Source organism: Penicillium diatomitis (genome assembly GCF_028827545.1).
Source record: "Penicillium diatomitis strain IBT 30728 chromosome Unknown utg000011l_segment0_segment0, whole genome shotgun sequence".
In the NCBI taxonomy this organism is placed as follows: Eukaryota; Fungi; Ascomycota; class Eurotiomycetes; order Eurotiales; family Aspergillaceae; genus Penicillium; species Penicillium diatomitis.
This window is the reverse complement of record NW_026623183.1, coordinates 804,967-817,317: the sequence shown is the minus strand read 5'-3', so window position 1 is coordinate 817,317 and position 12,351 is coordinate 804,967. Positions and strand designations below refer to the sequence as shown.

General features: G+C 42.2%; 4 protein-coding genes across 4 annotated transcripts; all 4 read right to left on the bottom strand.

The window, feature by feature from the left end:
* Positions 1–43: 43 nt before the first annotated feature.
* N7539_007943 (arsenate reductase ArsC) lies at positions 44–475 on the bottom strand (the record flags this gene model as incomplete). The annotated part of the gene is made up of 1 exon (XM_056937544.1): positions 44–475. One exon carries the CDS (start codon positions 473–475, stop codon positions 44–46), a length of 432 nt encoding a protein of 143 aa, XP_056787409.1.
* Positions 476–2,506: 2,031 nt separating this feature from the next.
* Positions 2,507–2,882, bottom strand: N7539_007942 (uncharacterized protein; the record flags this gene model as incomplete). Its single annotated transcript, XM_056937543.1, has 2 exons — positions 2,507–2,773; positions 2,838–2,882. The coding sequence occupies 2 exons, from the start codon at positions 2,880–2,882 to the stop codon at positions 2,507–2,509; spliced, it is 312 nt and encodes a 103-aa protein (XP_056787408.1).
* Positions 2,883–3,066: 184 nt separating this feature from the next.
* N7539_007941 (DUF3435 domain-containing protein) lies at positions 3,067–5,572 on the bottom strand (the record flags this gene model as incomplete). Its single annotated transcript, XM_056937542.1, has 4 exons — positions 3,067–4,486; positions 4,545–4,867; positions 4,914–5,175; positions 5,232–5,572. 4 exons carry the CDS (start codon positions 5,570–5,572, stop codon positions 3,067–3,069), a joined length of 2,346 nt encoding a protein of 781 aa, XP_056787407.1.
* A 118-nt stretch (positions 5,573–5,690) lies between these two features.
* On the bottom strand, positions 5,691–5,930 carry N7539_007940 (uncharacterized protein; the record flags this gene model as incomplete). The annotated part of the gene is made up of 1 exon (XM_056937541.1): positions 5,691–5,930. One exon carries the CDS (start codon positions 5,928–5,930, stop codon positions 5,691–5,693), a length of 240 nt encoding a protein of 79 aa, XP_056787406.1.
* Positions 5,931–12,351: the final 6,421 nt, after the last annotated feature.

The following is a 12,351-nucleotide window of genomic DNA, read 5'->3' as shown; positions in this document are numbered from 1 at the left end:
GTTTGTTGATGCACACATTAAATCTAGGTGAGGGGCCCGGTGTTTACCTTCCATGCGACTGTTGTCGGCCAGAAGCTTGAAGTTCGGCAATGACAAGATTCTCAACGCGCCAACGGATTTCATTGCGGATAGGACGCACGGCATCGAGAGCTCGTCCAGCAGGGTCATCAATCTGCCAATAGAGATAGCGCTTGCCAGGGACAAAGGGACAGGCGTCACCACAGCCCATTGTGATGACAACATCGCTGGCCTTAACGGCATCTTCCGTGAGAATTTTAGGCTTTCGGTCCAGTAGGTCGATACCTTCTTCGAGCATAGCTTCCACAACGACACGGTTGAGCATTAGGGCAGGTGCTGATCCAGCGGAGCGACCTTCGATGAAGCCGCTCGAGAAATAATTAAGATAGCCGGCAGCCATTTGGGAGCGGCCATCATCATGGACACACACGAACAGGACACTCAAAGTATTTGCCATAGCTGTCTTTCGTTGATTGTCTGAACGGTTGTCGTCTAGTAGGTCATTGAGATATACTGATGTGTTTAGTGTCATGCTTATCTGCGTGACACGGAGATAAAATTGTCGAGCTATGGTAGCAAGACGAAAACTACCAGGCTTTTTAAAATACAGGAATGAGTGAAGTTTCAGGAGGAGCTTCTTTATATCACCAATATAAGAGAACACGCAATTAAGCTAGTCTGATCGTTTTCTTTTCATGGAATCATGGCACTGGTCCAAGAGTTTACCGCCTTGAACCACATCCACTCTCGAGTGAGTACCGCTCTAAATTCCACGGAGCCTACTATGCAACGGCCTCATGTGCGCCAGCATATTCCTGTATAGGTATACAGGACGGTCAAAGGCTCAGAGTTGCAGGGCTGAATAATACCTTGAATCAGATGATATCTGTGTCTTGGAGCGAACCAATCATCTCGCAGCTGTGACACATTGGAACCTGCCTAGACTTTCACATCGCGAATTCTCAGGAAGTTTGTTGTAAGAACGGTTAGGGGCGCGTAGAGATAGCTGGTGTCCTAGTACCATCACGGATACTGTATTCTGTTTGCTAACGAGATGTATCCAAAAGTAGAAACTTCAGTCGTAACCACCCACAGCAACCCACCACAACTGCAATCAATAGGCCACGCTCTAATTGGATATGATTGACGTGAGTGATTCATACAAAAGACACCTCAATTCACTAGGTACAGTAAAGTCACTAGATCAGGGCTAACACTCTGTGAGATGCGGCAAACTTAGTCTTTGTTATACTGAGTGTGAAAATTGTTTGGCGTAGGTGATATTAGAAGCCACGTGTGGTGGTGCAGTGGGAGAACTCGCCAAGAACTGTGTGGATCAACAGATCGATTTTCCAGGTGCTGGCTGTATGTAGAACGAACCAGGAAACCTACCTCGGGCGCTAAACCCGAAGGGAAGGGAGGGTGCCAGGTAGAGTGACTAACTGACAGATGATGATTCGGTGCCGGGTGGATGGGCTTGGCGACAAACAGATTATTTTCGGGATCGCAATGCCCCTTTCCCAAAGACTCCTTTACACAAGCTGCCTTTTCAACTCCTCTCCTGAACTACTAAAATATTTGAGAAATGAGGGCAGGAGATTTTGAGAAAGTCAGCGAGACTTGCGCGCTATACGATTCAACCCGCAAAAATCAGCGGCGCTCTCAGCCACTGCGCAAGGAGTACATTCAAAACCTGGAGCGACAATTGCTGTCATTCGAAAGACAAATTATCGCTGAGATGCAGGAGTTCCAAGAAACGAGGAGCGAAATGATGAGAGAGAATTCTCTCTTGCGGTCACTGTTAATGTTTATGGGGGTCACGGAGACTGAAATCGAAGCACACTTAGAATCGCGATGCCAATCAAATATGTGGCCTGAAAACGCAAATCCGCACTCATCGACGTCCCAAAGTGGCCCACTGGCCGATTCCCATAATTTACCGACAAGCTCGACTAAGATGGAATCCGGCAGTTCTCTTCGCAAACCTAATGTTGCTGAGTGATGTTTTCTTCCATCAAACTTGGCCGTTGATAGAGCGCATTGTATGTTCAACTCCCTAGAAAATGATACAGAGCGTCCGGAAGATATGAGTTTCATCAAAACTCCTCCTGAAACGCATTGAACGATCAGCATAGTGAGGCTGCAGCCGGTGCCATCATGAGCAAGAGAGTGTTCAGGGGTGCTTTACGTGACTAAATTCGGATGTAATGAAGGTCCAGATTGCACTGAAGAATATGTCCTTCCCTGGACTGGATTAGTGGTAGAAGTGCTGCACTATGTATGCTGTTTCCCAAAATATCTAATCATATGGTACCTTCCTGTGGTTTCTATGGTGATCTCTACATACATGTTTTGACATTTACTGCCTAGGAATGCATCTTTTCTTCCTTAAGTTTTTTTTCCACCCTTTCACTGAAACGGTCCGCAAATAATCCTATGTGAGGCCGCATCACAATAGTGTATTTGATAAATTCCTCCATGCAGTCAACTAGGCGAGCCGATTGCTGCTAGGAATAAGTCTTTGATCCTGTGGCTGGCCCTCGTCCGGAAAATGGGTATATGCCTTCGGAATTGATGACTGGTTGGGAATCGTAAACATGCGCATCCATCGACCGAGAATACGCAAAGAATTAACAGCATTAAAGGATTGCGATCCACCACACACTTGGGCAATAGCAAGTGTCCGGCCCTGAGTCGGTCGAACACTTCCAGTGCTTAGGGGAATCCAATCAATTTGGTTCTTGAACACCGCTGTCTAGCATCATCGAGAATTGGCAAATGTGAGCATATATATCAACCGCTAATATTGATAGTGTAACTAACCAGATTGCCATGCTGCTCAGGGGAAACCCAGATATGCCCATCACTCCAGTAGCTGAGTTGTCGAAGCTCCTGAACTTTTGGATGGCCTTATCTCCAGATAAAGAAGTTAGAAACTAGAGCACTATCACGGAAAATTTATAAAGATCCAAAGTTGATTGTCCCCGAGGCAAGAAAACAGATACTGTAATAGTTCTTCAATTTGACAGAAACTTGCAAGCTTTCCAATTAATCGGTATCCATGTCCGATCCCGTATCTTCTTTGGCGTAGTAATTCCGCTCGGTGCTGAGGCGATGAATTTCCTCTGCATGCCTGCGAAGATGCATCTCATGTAGCAGATCTTTGTCACACATATGACACCTTCGATCCTGCAAGTGCTTCTCTCGAAAGTGTCGTAGAGTCGACTTATACTCGCTATATTTCTGCGTCCGGCGATGAATGGGAAGTTCGGTGTTGCCATAACATTGAAAACATCGCCGAGGCTTCTTAGCCTTTTTGATATAGTTTTCGGCTTTCACAAGAAGAATATCCTGCCGCGAAGGCTCCGGAGAGCTGCAACTCTTCTTGGCTGGCTCTGGTAACACGTTGGTCTGTTCTTCATCGAACCCGTCACTTGGTGCAGCCCGTTTACGTCGCCCACGCAATGGTCCACCTTCAAGGAAACAACAGTATCGGGAGATCGTAGCCACAGCAGCGTTCCTTCTTTGCCACTCCGCCTCCAGGGATTGAGAAGTAGGCCATGTGAATAATTTCTCAAGAAGATCAATCTGCTCCGGTAGCATCTGGTCCTCTACTTGAAGTACCTTCTTCGCCTCTTCGTCATCAACAGCGGCCCCCGAGAGCTGTCGCTCAATGTCTATTATAGCCTGTTTGCGGTCGAACTCATGGCGGACCTTCCGTCTTAGTGCTCTTTCCAACCGACCGAGTGTATTGGAGGTTTCGCGTGTCAATTTCTCTAATCGCGATTGCATCGCTGCACTGGGATCGTATTTGCACTCTTCGGCTTGCTCCCTCATTCGCCGAGTGGCCTCGACATATTCTGGATGTTCGCGAAGGGACGCTCGTTGCTCCGGAGTAAGGTGCCGAGGGCGTCTCTTGTCAATCCACCTACTCATCCGGGTGATCGCGCGCATCAGAGCCTTGTTGGATTCGCGGCCGTTCATAACGCTCTGCATATCGGTGTCGATGTGGCGTGGAAGATAATGTTTCAAGAAAGTGCGAGTGTCAGCGTGTTTCATAATCAGATTTTGCTGTGCTTCGCTGACTGCGCTGTTTTCGTTTAACATCTTCCCCCCTCCATAGCGAAAACGATGGGCGAACATTGACTGAAGGAAGCCGTGGATCTCCCCTAGATTTCTCAGACGTCCAGACATGGCGCTCTCGGTTGTCGGCTGGTTCCATTGGAGAACCGCACGTCCATTGACTACGTCTGTCTTGCAGAAGACATAATAGTCTTCGACTTCGCGCTTTAAGGGTAGTTCCATCTGTTGTCGACCGCCTTCGACGAACAGCTTTCGAAGGCGCTCCATGGAGGAAAGCGCAGGGACTTCGAAGGCTTGAAGCCAAAAAAGTATACCGAAGATGAATGTATGAGGACTGAAGACAAGCGACGGATCGTTGATGATTTCAGGAAAAGGAAAATTGTTACTAAGAATTAGTGTTAATATTAGGATCTTAATTGCCGGCTTCAATGCATGATACATACACTTGCGAAGTTCCGAGGAATTTCTTCGTATGCTCCGACTTGATCTCCGCCAAAAGCACGGGAGGGCCTCCATCCGGATTGTGTTGTATGGAGAAATGTAGATGTTTGAATTGTAGCGAAAGAAGAGCATGCAGCCGGTTCACGGTAAAAATACCGAGCATGTTGAAGAGACAGAGTTGGATTCGTTCGTACCCAAAATGAAACCGTCTTTCCTGAGTTCGGAGAATCGTCTCGTTCAATTCAGTCAAGTCTTGGACGTACACCGGCTCCTTGCCCCGTTCTTGTTGATCGAGGTTGAATTTATCGATGAGTTTCCGGATACCCTGGACCCAGTCAGCTCCGAGTATCGGCTTACGGTGGATGACTGACCGCATTAATCTCTTCGCTATCTTCAGCGGTGATCCTGGTCCGTGTAATTCTCCGATAGTAACCCCGAAATCCTTTCCATTCAGCTTTCAGGGCGCTAGCTTTCGACATTCCCTTCAGATGTCGACCACCTTCACCGTATTTCAGCTTCATGCAGTAGTTGAAAAATCGATGCACGTCATTAGGGGTAACCTCGCGCAATGCCTCCTCCGGATCATCCCATTTCAAAAGCGCACCAGACTGAGCCGCCTTCACTCGGCAGTACCTACGCCTCGCATCAGTAACCACCTCCACATTGCGTAGGTCTGAATCAATGCTCACTTGTGCCAGCGCTTTTCTATTCGTCGACCCCGAACCTTGGTTTTCTCCGAGTGCCCATAATCAAGTGGTACATCTGCGAGGTCCTCGTCTGTGTCGTCGTCGGGGTCGTCGCTGAAATCGGGCAGAACACCAGCGTCCGCTGGGTGGCGCATGGGTCGTTTTGGACGGGTTGAAGGCCTACTACGATCATCAGGAAGACAAGTGGGCTCCGGGGTGGTCAGCCCGGTAGAATTTGAGGCGTCCCCAGAATCGGAGTCGTCGGTGGCATCGAAGTCAGGCTGGAAAGAAACCCCGGAAGTGTCACTGTCAAACGCTGAGGATGGGTCTGCAACGTCGCTCATGTTGCCTCTGGAGAAACAAAAATGTGTGCAAAGGCGATCTAGGCAAGTAGACAGCTGAATGAAAAAAGGACGAGGGACTGAGGCATGGGTTGAAGGAGGGACGGGCAACAAATAAGTACTAGAGGAGAGGGGGACTGGGTAGGAGAGTGAGGGACTGTTGGCGGTTTATGGCCATGAAACCGCCATTGCCCCAGCGACCAATGGGCCTGGGATGGAGTGTGCCATTTTTGGCGACCTCACCATACGAAGGGTCATGGTAGCGCTCAAAGAGCTGGGCCGGAGGTGGGTAGAAGTCGATGGAAAGCACGAGCGGGGCGTGGACGCAGGGGAAGGGAGCCACGCGTCCAGGCACCGACATGGCTGAACGAGAACGTGACGGTGCGTGTTACAAGAGCGCAGTTGGGTGGCGCGTGGCTCCGGGGCGATAGTGCGTGTGCGGAATGGTGGTGCCGAGGAGGCCATTTTCGGCGCACTTTGACGCCAGAACCGGCCGCCTCAGCACAAATGCTTTTTGTTTTTACGGTCTTCTAGAATAATATAATAAACTATAGTCCTTTATCCGATATAATTAAGTCCGGAAGTCCTATCTATCTATAATAGTATATTAACTATAACTTTACTAGATCCCTAGCTATAGTATCCTTAAATAAGGATACGTAAACTATCCGCTTTATTAATCTATAGACTACTATTAAGGCGTTATTATATCCGTATTAGTCTTTTAGTAGATATATAAAGTCTATAGAGATATACTACTAGGATCTATCCGGTACCGGTAATAGGTTTAGGAGTCTGTGATATATAGGTAATAAGTTAATAGTTAACTAGCTAGTCGGTTAACTAGTCCGTGAATAGACTTAGAGTATAGAGTTAGTTAGATAAGTTAACTAGTTAGTTATCGTGAACTAGTAAGTTTACTAACTAGTTAGTTAGCCGACTAGCGAGTTAGTATTAACTAGTAGGTTAGTTAGCTAGTTAATAGATATAGACTTAGGGAGTTAAGGAGGAGATTATATAATCGATATTTACATTTATAAGATTAGATATTTACCTACGCGTTATTAATAGAAGCCTTACGCGTATATATACGCTAGAGCCTAAGGATTATTTATCTTTCGGTTTACTTCTATAGAGGAACCTTCTATCCGGGACTTTCTATAAGGATTCTACTACCTTACTATAGCCCCGCCTACGATAGGTATTTAAGATAGTACTTTATCTTTCTTATTTCTTCCTTTCCTTTTTCTCCTTTATCTTAGTTTCCTTCGTTATATAGGATATAGTTACTTTACCTTCCTTCTTCTATATATAGGTTATCGTAGCTATACTACCTAGGTGTTATATAAAAACTAAGATCTCTAATATTCTTTTTACCTTTATACGATAGACCGGCGCTTACTATAAGTTATTAAGTCTTTATATATTATCTTCCCTTATTTTTCTCTTTTCCCTTTAAACGATCGATATAGTAGTACCTATTAATATAGTACACCCGGATATTAATAAAGAACCTAGTTAGGGAGAGTCGTATAGTATATATCGATAGAGCTCCTTAGCTAGACCTAATAATCTTCCCTATAAAGACTACGATATATATTTTATTTAGGTTACGCCTTAGCTAGATAATCTACTCGAGTATTTACGCGATAGAAAACTTAGCTATAAGAACTTTATCGACTTAGTACGTAACGAACCTAGGTTTATATTCGACTTAATATAGGATATATAGCAAGCGACGGTCGACTACTTATATTATCTCGATAACGAAGTAGAGGAATAACGCGGATAGCTCGCTATAGCTACCGCTAAGGTAGTTAAACTAATAAACTAGAAGATAACGAACGACGAGCTCCTCCGTAAGTCTAAGGAATATACCGATCTTAACGCTACTACTATTAAGCTTTTATAGATAACCCTCTAGTAGATCTATACCTCCGCCGATTAAATCGAAACGAGCTATCCTATACCTCCTACTAACTAACACGAGTAGCGTAAAGCTACTATAGATACTACTATAATAGGCCGTTCTAATTCTATATACGCTATATATAAATTTAAGATCCCCGATCTACCCCTACTTACCGATAGAAAGGAAATAACTTAGGAAAACTAGAAGATCGCGATAGAGCGTAAGCTATATAGTATAGGACTAGACCTTACCGATCTCTTAGCTTTAGACTATACTTACTCTCGATACAGAGATATAGCCGAACAGAATATTAATTAATATATAATAGATATAGCCTCCGAGCGATACTAGAACTATAATAACCTCTTTAAGTACCTTAGATCTATCTTCGGTAACTATAATAAAGCTATACGCTCTAAATAGGATTTCTAGAACTTAGAGATATAGAATAGCTAGTTATTTAGCGACTTCCTATCTTAGTTCTCTTACCTCTTCGACGCTAGCGAACTTATTATAGGCAAGCGCTAGAAGAAGTACGCCCTCTAGAACCGCTTAACTCCCCGACTTCGGGAGATTATCGATATCGACTTAATCGATAAGCCCCTTATATCCTTTACCGAGTTTAGCCGTAAGGTTAGAAAGAAGTATAACGCTTTTTACCTAAGTAGCTAGATCTCCGCTTAGCGACGCGGCTAGACTACTAATAACAAAAGTACTAATCTATCTAGAGCGTCGAAGACGCGTTTCTCTAAGAAGTCTAATAATAAGACTACTACTATAACTCCGGTATCGTCTAGTACTACGCCTCGCGAGATAAAGATAATCCTAGTATCTAACGCTAAGAGTCTAGATAGGAAGACCCGTACCCGCTATATAAAGGAAGGATAATACTTTAGATACGGATAGACTAGATATATATCTTCTAAGTATCCTAGTAAGGAACGCGCTACTTTAGTAGCTAAGATATTAGTACCTAATCCTAGTTATATAGAAGAGATCTCTAAACCCTCCGAGACGGGAAAAGCCTAAGCCTAGAATAAGTCTCTCTTCTAGGTATAAGTATTACGAAAGTAGTTATACCTTTAGATTTATATACGGTATTAGGAAATAACGAATAATTTACTTTTCTAATTATACTTATATCTAATAGTTAGTTAACCTATATAACTACTTTACTCGATACTAGAGTAATACCCTATATAGCTATCGATAAAGGATTAGCCTATACTATCCGAGATATTTAGAATATTCTATAGATATCTTTATCCTAGTTAGTGAAGGTAGAGGGATATAATAGGAAAGGTAGAAACGCTATTACCTATATAATCGTTCTAACTCTCTAGATCGACGGATAATAGTTTTATTAGATACCGTTCCTTATTACCGGTTTAGGTTATTACTATATAATTATCGGATAAGCCTAGTTCGTGTATTATTAAGTATTATTAGATTATACGAATCACCGAATCTAGTAGCCTACTAAAGTTACTCTAGTAGATAAGGTAGCCGGGAAACTAACTCTAGAGATCCCCCTACCGGTATTAACGCGTCCGCGGGTTATAAATTAGAAATATTAGGTATATACCGAAGCCTATAACCGGGAAATAGAGCGACTGATCGAGTAGGAGCGGATCGATAGATCTCGGGTTACTTTAACTACGTATAACGCCGGATATCGACTTCCTAAAGAGTTCTTAAGTAATTATACACGAGCCTATAAGATATTTAGCTATATAACGGCTAGGGATAGAGAACCGGTAGTCCTAGCTCCTTAACCGTCTCGCGCAGAATTAAATACTATATTTCTAAGTCCCGCTCGAGCTTTTATTAGTCGAGTAGGGTTTAAACGCTATATATAGGCTAAGGATACCGAAGTATTTATTACTACTCTTAACGAGATCGACGCGGTAATTACGGAACTAGCTCCTAGGAACGAAGTAGTTACGGAGAAGGAGTCTATTTAATAGTAAATTCCTAAGATATACTATAATCTATAGGAGTTCTTCTCGTAATATAAGTCCGACGTTCTACTACTATATTAGGGCCTATTCGACTATAAGATCCTTCTTAACAGAGAGTAGAGACTAGGCTATTATCTCCTCTATAAGATAAACTAGGAGAAGCTTAAAGTAGTTCGAAAGTACCTTTTCGAAAACTTATAAAAGGGCTTTATCGTTCCGTCGAGATACCCCTTCGCTTCTCTAATCCTAATAGCGAAGAAGGTAGATAGCAGACTACGCTTCTATATAGACTACCGACGACTAAACGCGGTCACAGAAAAAGATATCTACCCGTTACTACTTATTAATAAGATAATAGACCGGTTAGTCCGCGTAAGACGCTTTACTAAACTTAATATACGGTAGGGATTCTATTAACTTAGAATAGCGGCGGACTTAGAGGATCTAACGACGTTTATAACTCGATATAGGACCTTTAAGTATAAGATTATACTATTTAGGTTATAGGATAGACCTATCTCCTTCTAATAGTATATTAACTAGATACTTAGGGATCTCTTAGATATAGTTACTATTATATTCGTGGATAATATCCTAATCTTTAGCGAGGATCCCGAGAAGTACGTTAAATATATTCGGGCCGTAATCTAACGATTATAAGCTATAAGACTTTAGGTAGTAATCTATAAGTATAAGTTCGACCGAACCGAGACTAAGTTCTTAGGTTTTATCGTAGGAGTAGATAGAGTAAGGACTAACCCTAAGAAGATTAAGGCTATTTATAAGTAGTAAACTCCTATAATAGTTAAAGGAGTTTAGTCCTTTCTTAGGTTCTATAACTTCTATCGTCGTTTTATTACTACCTATAGTTATATCGCGAAGCTACTCTACTAACTTACAAAAAAGGACTATACGTTTATATAGAGCGAGGACTATATAAATATCTTCTAGTAACTAAAAACTACTCTTTCTTTAGCGCCTATCTTAGCGTACTACTATCCGGAGAGGAAGACGAGACTAGAAATAGATACCTCGAAGGATATTATTACGGGAGTACTATCCTAGAAGTAGGATAGGTTATAGTACCCTATTAGGTTCTTCTCTAAGACTATATTACCTAGAGAGCGGAAGTAGGATATCTACGACCGGGAGATACTAGCGATTATAGAGAGTATAGATAATTAGTAGACTAAGCTATCGGGACTATAACGTAAAGAAAGATTCGAGGTCCTAATAGATTACCGGGCGTTAGAGTACTTTATATTATTAAAACTTCTAAATACTCGTTAAGCTCGCTAGGGTTTAAAACTTTCCTAGTACTATTTCGTTATCCGCTACCGACTAGGATAATAAAATACTCTTATAGATATATTATCCCGCTTCTAGATTAAATAATAAGGGAAACCGGAGAGCTAGACGTTACTACCGGAATCCTACTTAGACCCCTAGATCGTAAATAAGCGTAAGACCGTTCGAATTAACTAACTCTATATTAGTAGCGACTTAATTAAATAGTTACTCTTAGTAAACCGGGATAACCTAGAGCTAGAAGTATAGCGTTAGGAAGCCGAATAGGAGAATTCCTTAAGTAGATTCGACTTACGAGAAGGGGTACTAATCTATAATAAGAAGCTCGTAGTCCTAGTATATAGGTAGCTACGAACCCGGTTAATCTCCGAAGCCTATAATTAACTATCTTTAGCCTACCTAAGCGCTAAGAAGCTTTAGAAGTTCCTAGTAAGCTATTTTTAGTAGGAGACTCTCCGCTAGGACGTTATTCGGTTTTCGGATAACTATATAATATATAAGTATACTAAAACCTAGCGAATAAAGACTCCGGGACTCCTAAACCCGTTACCGGTACCGGATAGACCCTAGTAGTATATCTCTATAGACTTTATATACCTACTAAAAGACCGATACGGATATAATAATATCTTAATAGTAGTCTATAGATTAACGAAGCGGATAGTTTACGTACCCTTATTTAAGGATACTATAGCTAGGGATCTAGTAAAGTTATAGTTAATATACTATTATAGATAGATAGGACTTCCGGACTTAATTATATCGGATAGAGGGCTATAGTTTATTATATTATTCTAGAAGATCCTATATAAGTTAATAGGGATTAAGCAGAAGTTATCTACTCCGTATTATCCTTAAACAGATAGGCAGTCGGAAAATACGATCTAGTTACTATCTTAACGACTATACGCCTTCGTAGATAAATTCGCCGATAACTAGTCTAGCCTACTACTAATAATAGACTTTACTTAGGTAATTTTATCTTATAAGTCGACTAGGGTCTTACTATACTACACCGAATACGGGTATAAGCTAAGAACGATAGTTAATTAGTAACTTAGTAGTAGCGGATAGGATCTCTATAGGCTAGACCGGGAGATAGCTCGAGACTAGGTAGACAAAATTCGCTAAGTTTATAAGTTCGTATAGGATAATATAGCTAAAGCGTAGGAACGTTAGCGTATCTAGGCGAATCGATATCGTAGGAAGCTAAACTTCGATATTAGGGACCTTATTATAATTACGATAAAGGATAATCGGTAGATCATAGAAGAGCCGTTAGATAAACTCCGTCCGAAAGTAGAAGGGCCTTTCCGGATTATCGAGAAGGTAGGATACGCTTTTTAACTATAACTACCAGAAGGGTCGTTACGATATAATATCTTTAACCCGGAGAAGTTACGCCGTACGATAAGTATAGATCTACTTCTAGGATAATCTATCCCTAAACCGGCGATATAGGTTATACTAGAGCCGGAGTACGATATAGAGATAATCCTTATTTCGCGAATTAACCGGTCGAAGCTTTAGTATCGAGTAAAGTAGGTAGGATTCGAGAATGATATAACTTAGTATAATACTAGTAATTTCCGGACTACGGC